This window comes from Leucopleurus acutus (assembly GCF_964270905.1).
Source record: "Leucopleurus acutus genome assembly, chromosome: 20".
Lineage (NCBI taxonomy): Eukaryota > Metazoa > Chordata > Mammalia > Artiodactyla > Delphinidae > Leucopleurus > Leucopleurus acutus.
The window spans coordinates 19,393,337-19,410,951 of NC_139162.1; the positions used below are offsets into that span (position 1 = coordinate 19,393,337).

The following is a 17,615-nucleotide window of genomic DNA, read 5'->3' on the forward strand; positions in this document are numbered from 1 at the left end:
GTCTGCCGTCTCTGCATGTACGGCCCACTCACAGTCACTGGGCGCAAAAGGCGAGTTCCGAGGGCGCACCACCTGAGGTCCAGCGGGGAGGGAGGATACGGAGTCTCAAAGCCCAAGACGCGCCAGCGCCCTGGCACTCTCGGTTGGTGCCGAGACTGACAGCGGCCGCAGCTGCCTCTAGTTGTTCAGGAATGATTCCTTCTCGCTGCGGCCCCTGGGGCTCGGGTCGAACTCAAAGCAAGCGAGGAATGGGCTCGAGCACGTGTGTAGGGGCGGGGCGGGGGGCAGTTGTGGGAGAGGACTAGGGTAGAGGGGAGGAGCTAAGCCCGATCTCCTGGCTGAGTACCTTCAGCTGTGCGCAGTCCCCAGGGCGGCAGCTCCGACTCCGCCAGAGACGGCTTTACCGCCAACGCTGTGTGGTTTTGACCAAACCGCTGGTACTCTTTGTGCCTCAGTTGCCTCATTTACAAGTCGGGAGTAGGGGGTCTTTTAGCCTGTTCAGCCTGAGCTATTGGCCCGTGCCCTGGGACACTCTAAAACTGAAAGACAACCAGGCTTCTTCTGGAGCTGACCCTTGGTGAATGCAGCCTCCGGATTCTCACAACCACCCTGAGATGCAAGATTGGTTATAATCTCACTTTACAGGCAGGAAAAAAAATGAGGCCCAGATTGGCTAAAGGCCTTGTGGACCTAGGCGGTAGAACTCAAATTCTTTGCATTACATTGCCCCCGGGAGAAAGGTTTTCAGCAGGGGAGAGAGTGACATGCTAAATTCTTAAACTGGCTTGATAGGAGTGTAACATGGAAGACTCTATCAAAACTTGGCCACTGCTACTGGCAGTGGTTAAGAATCCGCCTGCCAATGCAGGGGACACGGGTTTGATCCCTGGTCCAGGAAGATCCCACATGCCGCAGAGCAACTAAGCCCGTGCGCCACAACTACTGAGCCTGTGCTCTAGAGCTCGTGAGCCACAACTACTGAGCCCACGAGCCACAACTACTGAAGCCCTCGCACCTAGAGCTGGTGCTCCATGACGAGAAGCCACTGCAATGAGAAGTCCGCGCACCGCAATGAAGAGTAGCCCCGCTCGCCGCAACTAGAGAAAGCCAGCGCACAGCAAAGAAGACCCAGCGCAGCCAAAAATAAATAAATAAATAAATTTAAAAAACAAACAGACAAACATGGAGGGACTTCCCTGGTGGTCCAGTGGGTAAGACTTTGTGCTCCTGATGGAGGGGGCCCAGGTTCGATCCCTGGTTGGGGAACTAGATCCCACATGCATGTGGCAACTAAGAAGTCTGCATGCCACAACTAAGAGCCCGTATGCCACAACTAAGACCCAGTGCAGCCAAAATAAATAAATAAATATTGAAAGACAAATACGGAGAAGGATGTCCATTTGCAGAATCCTATGCCAAAATAATAAAACTAAGTCACTGAGATGTCCACCAGTAGGAAAGTGGCTAACTAAACTCTGATATATATGTATAATAGGATCCATTTTTTAAAATGAAATATATCTCTATGTGCTGATGTGGAAGGAGCTCCAGAGAAAAAAGCCAGGTGCAAAATTGTATAGTATGACCCATTTTTTCCCTGTAAAATCAGAAATAAAAGAAACATTGGCCTTAGGGCTTCCCTGGCAGTCCAGTGGTTAAGACTCCTCCATGCTTCCATTGCAGGGGGCACGGGTTCCATCCCTGGTCGGGGAACTAAGATTCTGTATGCTGTGCGCATGGTGCGGCCAAAAAAATAAATAAATAAAATAGAACATTGGCCATACCGTAAAAGGGAGAACATTTCTTGAAAGATAAACAAAAATTTATCAATAATACCGAATACAGGGAAAGAGGCAGGGGCCAGTGATCAGGGGGACATTTACCTCTTACAATGCATGGCAAGCGTTAAAGATGTGTTGTTGGGCAGCTGGCCTGGAGAAAAACATAAGGTTGGTGGGGAGTAATCTTAGTCAATTTGGAATGTCTGAATTTAACTCAAATCCAACTAGACTAGGAATGGTTCTTCTATTTAAAAAACACTGGGAGGGACTTATTTCCGGTGGACAAAGAAGGGTATAAGAGAGGAAGGAGAAAGAGAAAACCACACACTATGGATAACAACATGATGATGAAATAAAATCCATATTTTATGGCAAGACAAGAAAAATTTAAACATAAAATTTGGGCCTCCTCCCTCCCCTTTAGTGTGTGTTATGCACCTGCATTAACCAGACCTCCTTAGGAGATAACATTCCTTCTTAATCTCATCAAGGGTCACAACTCCTTGAGATAACCTTTCTTCTTAATCTTGTAAGGGGCCATGATGACCCATGACCCACTACTCACCTGGTATGCATGATCTGGATTGTGTAAACTGTCAATAGTATGTCATTTAATGTACAGCCCTCTGTCTCAAAAACTTATATAACCGTGCTCTGACCTCTAACGGGTGGAAGAGTTCTCAGGGCTTTCTGAGAGGCAGTTCCCACGTTATAATCCTCAATTTGGCTTGAATAATATTTTCTATTTCTTTCTTGAATCGACTGATTAATTTTTTCATCAACAGTGAAAAGGAGTTTTAGTTTGGAAAACCCAAGAAAGAGGAAGAACAAGGTTGGGAATGCCCCTAAGAATCTCCTTACTGGGATAATAGACAGGTTTCTGTGCACAATGTCAGTCAACAACAAATGGTTTTATTAGCTCATTGTGCTGTCCCAAGCCATTGACATAAGTGTGATCCACCCAGGTTTTTGTCAGGGGTAGGAGTGACAGCTTTGGGATGGTAGTCTGGGAGGAGGCCAGAGTCCAGAGCCTGATACACAGAGCAGAAGCAGGAGGTGTCTCAGGGGAGTAGGACCACTTGGGAGAATGTCAGCAACTGCTGTTCCCCCAAACTGAGGGTGCGGATGTTCAGAAATATTGAACTGGATGTTGGTGAACTGCTAAGACCTTCAGGGGAGCACAGGTAGTCATCGAGGTGGTCCAAGTCAGATATGCAGGGACAGCCTCAGGTCAGGGTATAGTGAGTGATTAAATACATGGACTGGGAATTTGAATCCCAGTTCTGTCCTTTAAGAGTTTTATGCCTTGGGCAAGTTACTTAATTTCTCCATGCCTTAGTTTTCCTCATTTGTAAAATGACCATAACTTCACAGATTTGTTAGGAGGACTGCAATTGTAAGAGTGTCTGAGTTATGGTAAAAGCTTTGGGTGTAACTAAAAATTAAAAAAAAAAATCTAGTAGTGGGCCTTCCCTGGTGGTCCAGTGGTTAAGACTCCACACTTCCACTGCCGGGGGCACGGGTTTGATCCCTGGTTGGGGAACTAAGATCCTGCATGCCGTGCGGCATGGCCAAAAAAAGAAATAATTTTTTTTTAAATGAATTGTTTTTTAAAAAACCTACAGAGCTGTTAATTAAAAAAAAAAATCTACTACTGACAGAGAACTGATGGAATCCATTGGCAGGATCTACAGATTGGATGTAGACGATGACAGAGAAAAAGAGTCAGGGATAAAAACACAGGTTTCCAGGGCTTCCCTGGTGGCGCAGTGTTTGGGGGTCCGCCTGCCGATGCAGGGGACGCGGGTTCGTGCCCTGGTCCAGGAGGATCCCACATGCCGCAGAGAGGCTGGGCTCGTGGGCCATAGCCGCTGGGCCTGCGCGTCCGGAGCCTGTGCTCCGCCTGTGCTCCGTGACAGGGGAGGCCGCAGTGGTGAGAGGCCCGCATACCGCAAAAAAAAAAAACCAACAAAAAAACCCCACAGGTTTCCAGCTTTGGGTAGCTGGATGGATGGTGGTGTCAAGATAGAAAAGTAGCTGGGGGAACTGACACTGGAGGCTGGAAGGATGCTAATCCTTTTGTTAAAACTGTCACATGTGGTAATTTAGGAGGCAGGAAATGTACCAAGTTTGAAGCCCTAGCTGAAGAGCTTGGAAAGCAGAATCTTAGTACCATGATTACTAATTGCTTGTATTTATCAAGGTAAAAAACAAAAAACCAAAAACCAGGGATGGGGCCATGGGTCATGGAAAGCGATGAATTGGGGAGTCTCTCCCAATCAGTCTTACAAAGAACACTCCCCTCTCAGAGTAGGGGGCCTTCAAATGTTCTCCCTAATGACATTTCCTAACTGTCATTTCATAAAAGACCAATGACTTGATTCTTCCCTTTCTGAATGGAAGTGTTTCCTGCAGTTTTCCTGTCCCTATTTCACCACTGTATATTGGCTGTGTGGGCAGATAACCACATATCACAGAATTTTAGTTCAATACCTGATCAGCTGGGACTTTTAGGTTGTCTCCCATGGTAGATATATTTTGTTGAGGGCAAGAGAGTAAAATTAAATATTTAATAATTCAAAGGGTGGCCTGTGATAGTCATTGGAGCTATTCACAAATATTCTCTTTCCTGGGCAAAAGGTAGGATTGTGGTTTTCTGCCCAGATGCAGCTGGGCATGGCCTTGTGATTTGCTAGGTCCAATGAAATGTAAACAGAAGTCTCATGTGTCAATTGCAGGTGACAGTTTTAAAAGTGCCCCTTTCATTACACTATTTTCTTGGCTCTGTCACATGGCTGGCAATGTTCCAGTGATGGCTCTGTCAGCCTAGGTCAATCACTGATGGGTATTTAACAAATAAGAGATAAGTCTTTAAGCCAATAAAATTTGGGGGTTTTTAGGCAACACAACCAGCCTATCCAGATAAGAGAAACAGGGGAAAATTGCCAGTTATGTCTCCTGTACTTTTTTCTCCAGCTTGAAGTGTTTCCATGCCCACTAAACTACCCTTAATCTCCCTACTGGGTCACCATATGATCAGTGGGACTGACTTGCTGCTTCTAGTCTTGTTCTATCAACCAAAACGAGCTTTATCAACCACCCATTCCCTCAAACTCCCAACCCCTCAGTGGCTTCCTGCTTGCCCTAGGGAATTGTCCAGACACTTGAACATGGCTGGAAAAGCCCATCCAGCACTGCTTGTGACCCTTACCCAGGCCCCTGCTGACCCTTTCAGATTTGTCTCACTGCGGCAGCGCCCCCTCCACTCCATGGTCCAGTCGTACTCAACTGCGCCTAGTTTCTCAAACTTGCCATGTTACCTGTAATACTTTCGTCATCTTCTCAATGCTGGAATAATGTCTGCCATCTTTCAGATGTCAGCTCAGATGTCTCAAGGAAGCCTTCCTTTTCTTGAGCACCCAGACCAAGTTAGATGTGCCCCGTAACAGCCACAACTTCCAGTACAACTTTAAACAATACTGCTTTTGTTTAGGTTTTGAGCCAGATTGTAGGTTCCATGAGGGCAGAGACAGTGTCTCTTTAGGGCACTGGATATATACATTTTTTCCCCTAAATGATCCTAGGAGGTAAAGTAATCATACTTTGTTTTAATCTCTTTTTTTAAACAGTGATAGTAAGCCTCAATATATATTTTTTTTAACATTTTTCCTTTTGGTTGTATGATCTGTCCTTTGCCCACTTACAATCCTAATATTGATGTAAGCCAATACATGCAATTTAAAATTTTCTACTAGCCACATTAAAAAGGAAAAAGGTAGTTAATTTTAATGTATTTTACTTAACCCAATATAACCCAGTATATAAAAATATTTTAACATGTAAGCAAAATTAAAAATTAAATCTATTTTTTTCTTTTGTATTAGATTTTGATATTTAGTATTTTACACTAACAGTGCATCTCAACCTGGACACAAAATTTTCAAAGGCTAACATGGAATGTAGTCCTCCCAAAACAAAGTTTTAACAGAAAAATATTTAACACTGCCTCAGTTTTTAAATTAAAACATAAATTCAGTTTCTTGGTTTTACTAGCCACATTTCAAGTGCTCGACAGCCACACATGGCTAGTACCTACCATACATGGATATACATGATTTCTCTAACAAAAAATTCTCCCTGTATCTTATCTTCTCACATTTTCAAATGTTTCTGAAACCTGAAAAAGGCCAATAATGACTTTAAGTTGCTTATTCTGGCCAAAAGCTGAGAATTGACTAATACAGTGACTTTTAGAGTTATCTTGTATTTAAACGAACTAAACTGCCATTTCCACCCATGATTCTACTCTACAAATTGTAATTTTCTAGACTCGGAACATCTTTGAAATGCCATATCCGTATATATGGTGGTGATGCAGGAAAGGGAATTGATGCTACCAGGAGAATCACGCCTTGAAATATGCCTGCAAATGACTGAAATCTTACCTTTAAAGAATGTTTGGGAGATCAAAACGCCAATGTTGTTGTTTTTTGTTTTGGCTGTGCCACGCAGCCTGTGGGATCTTAGATCCCTGATCAGGGATCGAACCCGCACCCCCTGCATTGGAAGCGCTGAGTCCTAACAAATGCACTGCCAGGGAAGTCCCCCAGTGTTGTCTTATAAGTACTCAGTTACATATATAAATATGGCAAAATGGCTGTGGTGGTTTTAAAAATATGTCCATAAACTCTTTGACACCTCCCCCCTTCAAGATGAAGCTTAATAACTCCTCCCTTTCACTGTGGGCCTAACCCAGCAACTCACTTCTAACATAATGAAATATGGCAGCCCAAGATTAGGTTATTAAGATGTGGCTTTGGACTTCCCTGGTGGTGCAGTGGTTAGGAATCCGCCTGCCAATGCAGGGGACATGGGTTAGAGCCCTGGTCCAGGAAGATCCCACATGCCACGGAGCAACTAAGCCCGTGTGCCACGACTACTGAGCCTGCACTCTAGAGCCTGCGAGCCACAACTACTGAGTCCACGTCCCGCAACTACTGAAGCCCGTGCGCCTAGAGCCCGAGTTCCGAAACAAGAGAAACTACTGCAATGAGAAGCCCGCGCACCACAACGGAGAAGCCCCGCTCGCCACAACTAGAGGAAGTCCACATGCAGCAACAAAGACCCAACACAGCCAAAAAAAAAAAAAAAAAGATGTGGCTTTCATCTTAGGCACGCACTCTTCCTTGGATCACTTGCTCTGGGAAAGCCAGCTGCCAAGTCATGAGCTGCCCTATGGAGACACCCACATGCCAAGGAAGGACTTCTTCATCCCCAGCACCTAGGAATCAAGGGCTTACACCCAATGGCCTGTGAGAAACTGAGGCCAGTCAATGGCCACATGAGTGGGCTTGGAAGGGGATCCTTCAGCCACAAGTAAGCCTTGAGATGATGACAGCTCAGGTTGACAATCTGACTCTAACTTCAGGAGAGACCCTGGATCAGACCACTGGGCTTAGCTTCTTCCAGATTTCTGACCCACAGAAACTGTGGGATGATGTTTACTGTTTTAAGCTGCTAAATTTGGGGGCAATGTGTTATGTAGCAATGGATAATCCACACAATGGCTTATAGCTTGAAAAAGCTCCCCAGTGCCAAATGAGGCATACATCAAGTAAGAGATTTCTTTTTCCAGGTAGCCCCAAATTAACATATCCAAATACCTGTTTCTAGAGGTGATATACTTATTGAAACCATGATGCTACTGCTCAAATAATTTTTGAAATTAACCCTCAGAGTATGAATCTTATTCTTTGGAATTTTGCTTCATGGTACCAATTCAGCATTTAAAGGTATTTGTTATTTGCAATAAGTCTGGTAGTGAATAAGTAAATTTTTCCTTATGGATTAAGTTTAGGACATACTTCTAGAGTAAAAGGCTTAATTTTCTGATGTAGGAAAATGCCAAGCAAAGTCCTAAGAATGTCTGAAATGACACCAGCACAATCAACTTGAGTGTATATTCCTAAAATGAATAGTTTGAAAGATGGTAGTTATTTGGATGTGTAATTTTTGGAATTCTTCCTTCCCTCCAAGGTCACTACTCTATAGTCATACCTCATAGGATGGGTAAATCAAGGCAGATTTTTTGAAAACTATAATACACACTGGGAAATTAGTATTCTTTGTGTTATATACATTAAAGATTTTCTTTGGAATTAACAGAAATGACCACTAGATGCCACTGCTGTTGGTGGTGGTTTTTATTTTAAGGTTAAAAAGCAGAATGCAAGAACAGCTCAGAAACAAAATCAATTTTTATGTCATAATGAACACCAGAACAGAAATTGTTGGATTATGTTAATAAAGAGCCAAAACCCAGAAGTTCACTACACAGAAGTTTATTGTGAAAGTAAATTAAACATACAAACACACAATATGGCTAATGGTGGCAAAAGCAATCTGGTAGCTTAAGGCAAGTTTTAATGAGGATGAATTTAGAAAAGATGATGCAATGATGTAATTTTGTTTAAATATAGATTATGGAAAAATATCAAATTGTACCAATAACTTAAAAAAAAGCAGTTTTCAAAGCCTGCACTTTTGGAGAAAAAGGGCTCATGATCTTAATGCCAGCATTAAGACAGATGGAAGCAGCACAATGCTAAATGACAGTATGTACAGAAGGATGGCAACATGAACATTTAGTAACATTTGATCTTAGTTACTGGTGGACTGAAAGCCCTTAGCTAGAAACAATAGAGAAAAATGTGCCATCATCATGTTATTAGAAAAGAAAAAATTTAAGTGTAGAAGTCAAAAACCAAGGAGCTCTGTGATAAAGTAACCTTAAAACAGCACTGTAAGGACCACTTAAAAGGTGATTCCCTCAGGGGAAATTAGGGCACTGAGTGTGTAAACATGTGAGCTGCACAACACCAAATACCAACCAAATTCATTCATAGTAGTTAGTTACACAAGATCAGCATGGTCTTTTATGATGCATTATTGTTTATAACAATTTAAACACACTCCTTTACCATGCGTGACTTCAAATATATAACAAATATTTTTATTCTGAGATACAGGATATGTTTGTGAATTATAAGACCTATATACAATGAAAGTCACACCTCCCTTATCAGTCAAGTATACATATATGTTTTAAATGCAATGACCTTATTCAGACTTCAGTTCATTTTCTGAATTGACCATGTCAGTTTTTCAAACTCTTTAAAATAAGGCCATTCTATTTTGATAAAATACATTTTTGCAAAAATTCAGAAATGTAGTAACATTTAATTATGACCAAAAATGACCATGAAAAATATTTGTAAGGAGGTACCACATGACTTAGCACTTTTTTCCAGTCTTGTATTAAAAAAAAAAAAAAAGTTGCAATCAATTTGATAGTGAGCCTATTTAAAAAATATTCTTATACTAATTCATCTCAAAAGGTTCTATTAATAGTCCTTTTGGAAAATACCATATATATAACCTGTGAATTTTTTTCCAGAATAATTAATGGAAGAAAATGTATCCTCTGCACAGATGTACATTTTCTCTCTAAGACTAATCTTTCATCACCTAGAATTGTTTTTACAAAAGCATGCATTATAAAATACACATAAAAGCAGCTATCTTAAACATGATTTTAATACAACATTACCTTTGTAGCTGATTCATCACTGTCTCCAGTTTAATATGCTGTTACATACATGAAGAAGCTCCAGTATCCCTTTTCTGATTGACTTTAAAAAAAAAAAATCCCTGAATAAAACAGAAGCCAGCCTGTGACTTCTTTAGGCATTTCAGTAGAATATTATCATATATGGAGAATATCTCCACACAAACTCATGAATACAGAACAGAATCTAAAACAGATCTGGGGCAGACCAGAGTTAATACCAATTAAAATTTATGTTTAAAAAGGAAAGAAAAGGAACTGATTATCAACATTTAAAAGGATACTGCAACTTTAACAACTGTAAACTTTGTGTTAGAAGGTGTGGCAGACAGCTCTATGCTACTAGGTTTTTAGCTTGTAAATAATGCAAACCATCAGCAGTTTTAAAATGCCATAGACTATAAAAACATAGAAGGAAACGGGAAACAAAACAAAAAAACCAAGAACATTTATCTAAAATGAAGCTGTATAACCAACACATCTAAAATAAAAAAAAAAAATAGAGCAACTGATTAGGGGAAAAAACCCTCTGATAAAAATTTTAATTTCTTGACCTGTTCTAAAATGACATGAACTTTTAAATTAAAATGGTGGAAAAGAAGAGCTTTACAAGTGGATAGTTTCAACTCACTAAAATAATGTCAACAAGGTAAGCTTGCATAGAAGAAAATTTCAAATAATTACTGGCTACATGCATACAAAATTAGAAATGCAGGTATTATATCATAGTGCAAAACCATGGCAGTTGTGGTGTCTTGTTACTGCCTAAGGTTGAGAAATAGACCGTAGTACCTCCAGTTATCACAGTTTCTGGTCAATTATTTCTGCCGACTAGAAATGAATATGTAAAGACGGGGGGGGGGGCACATCTTTTGTGCCACTAATTAGCGAAGTTTGAGGTCATCACCACCACCTAAACTGGATCCAGGACTAGGGTCTTGTTGTCTTCTTGCCTGCAATGACAAAATCATAATTTAGGGTTAAAACGTGTTTTGAAAATCAAAGTGCTAATAAATAAATGTTACAGTAGCACATAAGAAAAGTTTGCAACTAAAAAAATTTTCAGCCAGCATCTCCACATGTAAGAAGAAAAAGAACAATTTAGATTATGTATGAAATATTTTGTTAAAGTTTCCTTAAAATCCAAGAATAAAAAATCTCATTATATTCAAAAGAGCATTATCAAAATATGTACTGTGGATAAAAGAGCAACAAACCTACATTTATAGCTTTGGGAATAAAGGGTTTAACTTGAACACATGATCCAATCACCTTAGAAGCAAACTTTTCCATTTTCCCTTTTAATACTAGCTGACATTTTACACACTACTATATATAAAATAGATAACAAACAAGAACCTACTGTATAGCACAGGGAACTATACTCAGTATTTTGTAATAACCTATAAAGGAAAAGTATACATATATATCTATATATATATCTATATCTATCTATCTATATATATATCTGAATCACTGTGCTGCACACCTGATATTAACACAACATTGTAAATCAACTATACTTCTGCATGTACTTGTCCAGTTTTCCCAGCACCATTTATTGAAGAGGCTGTCTTGTCTCCATTGTATATTCTTGCCTCCTCTGTCATAGATAGGTGACCACAGCTGGGTGGGTTTACCTCTGGGCTTTCTTACCTGTACCATTGATCTATATTTCTGTTTTTGTGCCAGTACCATATATTGTCTTGATTACTGCAGCTTTGTGGTATAGTCTGAAGCCAGGGAGCCTGATTCCTCCAGCTCCATTTTTCTTTCTCAAGATTGCTTTGGCTATTTGGGGTCTTTTGTGTTTCTATATAAATTGTATAATTTTTTTGTTCTAATTCTGTGGAAAATGCCATTGGTAATTTGATAGGGATTGCACTGAACCTGTAGATTGCTTTGGGTAGTATAGTCATTTTCACAATATTGATTCTTCCAATCCAGGAGCATGGTATATTTCTCCACCTGTTTATGTCATCTTTGATTTCTTCATCAGTGTTTTATAGTTTTCTGAGTACAGGTCTTTTGCCTTCTCAGGTAGGTTTATTCCTAGGTATTTTATTCTTTTTGTTGTGATGGTAAATGGGATTGTTTCCTTAATTTCTCTTTCTGATCTTTTGTTATTAGTGTATAGGAATGCCAGAGATTTCTGTGCATTAATTTTGTATCCTGCAACCGTACCAAATTCATTGATTAGTTCTCGTAGTTTTCTGGTGGCATCTTTAGGATTTTCTATGTATAGTATCATGTCATTAGCAAACAGTGACAGTTTTATTTCCTCTTCTCCAATTTGTATTCCTTTTATTTCTTTTTCTTCTCTGATTGCTGTGGCTAGGACTTCCAATACTACGTTGAATAATAGTGGTGAGAGTGGATATCCTTGTCTTGTTCCTGATTTTAGAGGAAAAGCTTTCAGTTTTTCACCAGTGAGAATGATGTTTGCTGTGGGTTTGTCATCTACGGCCTGTATTATGTTGAGGTACGTTCCCTCTATGCCCACTTTCTGGAGAGTTTTTATCATAAATAGGTGTTGAATTTTGTCAAAAGCTTTTTCTGCATCTATTGAGATGATCATATGGTTTTTATTCTTCAATTTGTTAATATGGTGTATCACATTGATTGTTTTGTGTATATTGAAGAATCCTTGCATCCCTGGGATAAATCCCACTTGATCATGTTGTATGATCTTTTTAATGTGTTGTTGGATTCTGTTTGCTAGTATTTTGAGGAAATTAGAACACTCCCTAACACCATACACAAAAATAAACTCAAAATGGATTAAAGTCCTAAATGTAAGGCCAGACACTAAAACTCTTAGAGGAAATCATAGGAAAAAACACCCTTTGACATAAATCACAGCAAGATCTTTTATGACCCACTGCCTAGTGTAATGAAAATAAAAACAAAAATAAGTGAATGGGACCTAATTAAACTTAAAAGCTTTTGAACAGCAAAGGAAACCATAAACAAGACAAAAGACAATCCACAGAATGGGAGAAAATATTTGCAAACGAATCAATGAACAAAGGATTAATCTCCAAAATATATAAACAGCTCATGCATCTCAGTATCAAAAAAACAAACAACCCAATCAAAAAATGGGCAGAAGACCTAAACAGACATTTTAGCAAAGAAGACATACAGATGGCCAAGAAACAATGAAAAGATGCTCACCAGCACTAATTATTAGAGAAATGCAAATCAAAACTACAATGAGGTATCACCTCACACCAGTCAGAATGGCCATCATCAGAAAATCTACAAACAATAAATGCTAGAGAGGTTGCAGAGAAAAGGGAACCCTCTTGCACTGTTGGTGGGAATGTAAATTGATACAGCCACTGTGGAGAACAGTATGTTGGTTCCTTAAAAAGCTTAAAATAGAATTACCATATGACCCAGCAATCCCACTACTGGGCATATACCCAGAGAAAACCATAATTCAAAAAGACACATATAGGGCTTCCCTGGTGGCGCAGTGGTTAAGAATCTGCCTGCCCATGCAGGGGACACGGGTTCGAGCCCTGGTCTGGGAAGATCCCACATGCTGTGTAGCAACTAAGCCCATGCACCACAACTACTGAGCCTGTGCTCTAGAGCCCGCGGGCCACAACTACTGAAGCCCGCACGCCTAGAGCCTGTGCTCCGCAACAAGAGAAGCCACCGCAATGAGAAGCCCGCATACCGCAACAAAGAGTAGCCCTTGCTCGCCACACTAGAGAAAGCCCGTGCACAGCAACGAAGACCCAACACAGACCAAAAAAAAAAAAAGACACATATACCCCGATGTTCATTGCAGCACTATTTATAATAGCCAGGACATGGAAACAAACTAAATGTCCACCAACAGATGAATGGATAAAGAAGATGTGGTACATATATACAATGGAATATTACTCAGCCATAAAAAGAAATGAAATTGGGTCATTTGTAGAGATGTGGATGGACATAGGGTCTGTCATACAGAGTGAAGCAAGACAGAAAGAGAAAAACAAATATCATATATTAATGCATATATGTGGAATCTAGAAAAATGGTACAGATGAACCTATTTGCAGGGTAGGAATAGAGAGGCAGATGTAGAGAACGGACGTGTGGACACAGGGTGGGAAGGGGAGGGTGGGATGAATTGGGAGATTAGGTTTGACATAAATACACTACCAGGTGTAAAACAGATAGCTGCTGGGAACCTGCTGTATAGCACAGGGAGCTCAGCTTGGTGCTCTGTGATGGCCTAGTTGGGTGGCATGGTGGGGGGAAAGGAGGTACAGGAGGGAGGGGATGTGTGTATGCACATGGTTGATTCACTTTGCTGTGCAGCAGAAATTAACGCAACATTGTAAAGCAATTATACTCCAATAAAAAAAAATTATTGTGAGACAACCAGAAAAAAAAAAGTTAACAAAGGAATTCCAATACCAGATTAGGAAACTGATAGTTACCAAATGTTATTTTTTCCAATAAACAAGTTGTATTTTATATTAAGACATTTAAAAAATAAATTTAACACCAATAATAGCAAAAAAAATCAACTATACTTCAATAAAATATATATAAATGAATAAATAAAAAAATAGCTGACATTTATTGTGCACCAACTATATGCTGGGCACTGTTCTAAGCAATTTCCATGGACGAACCAATTTAATCCTGCCAACTACCTATAACATAGGTGCTATTGTTTATTTATTTTACAGATAAAGAAACTGAGTCACACAGAAGTATATGGCCTATAAATTATGTGACTGAAAAATGTAACACTAAATTTCATGTCTCAATGAATTCCATCTCTGCCAACTGGATTTTAACTAGGAATCTCTATCTCAAGAAATAAAATTCAGAATTACTATGGATAAAGTATTGTCTCAAAAGCAAAAACGGAAGTATATTAGAATCTTTGGTGCACTTATATATTCAGAAGTATCTTTACAACAATACTTAACAACTAAGAGGCTTGACAATCATAAACATTGAGGATTTCAAGTTTCACTGTAGAATAAACATTTCTGTTTAAACGATGGCAAATTACTTAATAGAGAACATCTAAGAACTAACATACTGTGCATGACACTCTCTACTAATATAAAGTTTTAAAAGAACATAGTGCCCCCCTTTGATCCACACATAATATTTACTTTCAGTCTCTTTCACAAATTCCAATGCATCTTTCTTCTATAAGTGTTCTCTAGTGACTACAAATGTCAGTCAAGCACAAACATCTGTTTGTATACAGAACCTAGTTCCCTCAACAACAGTTTTCCTATGTTAGATAAAGGCTACTCCATTTTACCAGTTATTATTTAGGGCAAAAACCCCTTAGCATCTCTCACACCCAACAGCAAATTCTGACATCTCTACATTTAAATATGTCCTGAATCTGACCACTTCTGACTGACTCTACCACTCTTACCCTAGTCCAAGCCACCATCATCTTTCATGTGGATCTTGTTTTAGCCACCTCTGTTATATGCCAGCAACTGGGACTAACTGCAATTACCTGTGCAATCCTTAGCTAAATGGAATTATGTATTATTATCACCAATTGATTGTCCATTATCTGTCAGTTTTTGGAAACAAATTTAACCAAAAATAGAAATGTTCTGATTTCAATGGTTAAGATCTAAAACAATTAGAGAAAGAGCATCCTTGACCTTCAAAGAAACAGCTTAACAAGTCACACCTGTACTGTAAAATCATGTTTAGTCAGAAGCTCCAGTTATATCATCATTTCTCAAGACGGTTAATGTTGTTTAGACAGAAATGACACAGCTTTATTAACTTTCAAACAAATCATATAAAACCCAACACTAACTTCCGTGGTCTTTCTTATAAACTGTGATATATTCCTCTAGCAAATCTTAACTATTTATCAGCAGACTGCATGCTGACTAAATTTTAGCACATTCCTTTCATTTAACTAGTCAGGTTAATGTTATGCTGCATGGGTACAGACTGAAAGAGCTATGGAACGCATATGCATTAGGAAAATAATTTATGTTCCATACAGAATCAATGTTAAATGTAATGTAAGGACTGATCAATTCTGCAAAATTAGAGATGGTGATATAAACATCTGGTTTCAGTCAATGAAGGTTAGAAAGGGGCTGAGCAATGAAGAAACACTGAGAAAAATCAATCCTAATTATACATTTATAAATTACTACTAACCTACCAGTAATACTTTGTGAAAAGAATATTTCAGCTTTTGTCTTGGGATAAGAGTAATATTCAAATTTTAATAATGAGATGACTCCAAATAAGTGACAAAAAAACAGTCATCAGCAGCTGGAGTTCTCCCTACTGGTCAGGGCTGTGCAGAGGTTGCCATGGGTTTATTTGTTTAAAATATATTTTTGGTAAAAGCATGGAAAGAAAAGTTGTTTTGCTATTTACTTGTGTTTTTCATTTCTATTTACATTGTAAAGAAGGAATGAGGAAGATGTAAACGAAGACACTATGAAGGAGAATCAAAGATTAAAAAAAATAAGGGAAGTCTGAAAGAGTATGAATGAGAGCAGAAGAGGGAAGAATGAGAGAGCTGGGAGACTGGGAGGAAATTTAATGCTAGAGAGGAAGATGTATGGGCTGTCATATGAAGGAGACAAATACAGAAACATTTAGGTTAATGAAATAGCTTCCACAGGACTGGAATTCAACAACTGGATGCGCTGCCTTGGGAAGCAGTGCTTTCTACTGTAGCAGTTTTCTAATGGAGGTTGGATGTTTCAGAATGAATTCTATGAGTCACAAACTAGACTAGATGATGGCAAAGAAACTCTCTGAACTTGGTTATTCTAAAAACATAAAGTCCATAATTTCTAGTTTCTTTCTCCCCAGTCAATCCACATGGGTCCTTGATTTTAACTTTTTATTAACAGTTATTTCAGAATAGGGTTTTAATATAAAGGAGACACCCATGAGCCTGTTCAAAATACAAATCTGTTTTTAATATTTATAAGTATTAAAATCTAGAAATTTGGGCTTCCCTGGTGGCGCAGTGGTTGGGAGTCCGCCTGCCGGTGCAGGGGGCACGGGTTCGTGCCCCGGTCCGGGAGGATCCCACATGCCGCGGAGCGGCTGGGTCCGTGGGCCATGGCCACTGGGCCTGCGCGTCCTGAGCCTGTGCTCCGCAGCAGGAGAGGCCGCAGCGGTGAGAGGCCTGCGAACTGAAAAAAAAAAAAAAAAAAAAAAAAAAAAAAATCTATAAATTTTACTACAGACCCCTCACTACCAGTCACTCCTATTTTCTTTCTTTCAGTATACCATCACCCAGAAACATGGCAAATCCAGTTTCTAGACGGCAGTCATAGGATGTGTTCGAAATGAAGAGACAAAGAATATTCACCGAATACTGGAGCTTTCCCTACTGGTCTGGGCTGTGCAGAAGTAGCCAAGAGCAGGGCTACCCAAATGAAAATGAATAAAACCTGGTTGATTTCCTTTCTTTTATTATCAAGATCATCAAACTGCAGAAAACTCTTCATGAGAAAATGCCCTAATAACTAAAAATAGATCCAATTTATTGAGTGTATACTATATCCAGATAATGTGCAAATCACTTTATGTTTGACACTTGGCTAAAAGTCAGAACATGGCATGACAGAATTTTAGAGCAGCACAGTACTTTATAGAGATCTAGTTCAACTCTCACATTACAGATGATAGGCCCGAGACCAAGAATGTTAAATGATTCCTCCAAGGTTTCAGAGTTAGGTGGTGGCAGTGAGAACACAAACTCACAACTCTAACAAGACGAACCTTTAACTTCCAATTAGCATTAATGTCAGCCTCCTAAGTCACTGATATTTCTCCTGACTGCTAAGGCTGGAAGAGACACAAAGTAGAAATTTTAAGTTCTAATATGAAAGAAAGGAATGCAATTTCTCCAAACTCATTAAAAATGTAAAATCAATGTGAGCAGACAATCATAAACACCTGTTAGATAAGTAGACTGCAAGAGCTGGTCTAACAGGCACATCAAAAAATACAGTTTGGGGTCTTCCCTGGTGGCGCAGTGGTTGGGAGTCCGCCTGCCGATGCAGGGGACGCGGGTTTGTGCCCCGGTCCGGAGAATCCTACGTGCCGCGGAGCGGCTGGGCCCATGGGCCACGGCCGCTGGGCCTGCCCATCCGGAGCCTATGCTCCGCAGCGGGAGAGGCCCGCGTACCGCAGGAAAAAAAAAAAATACAGTTCTTACAAAGTAT

General features: G+C 39.8%; 1 protein-coding gene across 1 annotated transcript in view; it reads right to left on the reverse strand.

The window, feature by feature from the left end:
* Positions 1-8,154: 8,154 nt before the first annotated feature.
* Positions 8,155-17,615, reverse strand: part of CBFB (core-binding factor subunit beta) — a 60,518-nt gene continuing 51,057 nt past the window's right edge. Inside the window, exon 6 of the mRNA XM_082862286.1 lies at positions 8,155-10,361. Within this exon, the coding sequence (XP_082718412.1) occupies positions 10,293-10,361 (69 nt within the window). The 3' untranslated portion in view covers positions 8,155-10,292. The remainder of the gene's footprint in view (positions 10,362-17,615) is intronic.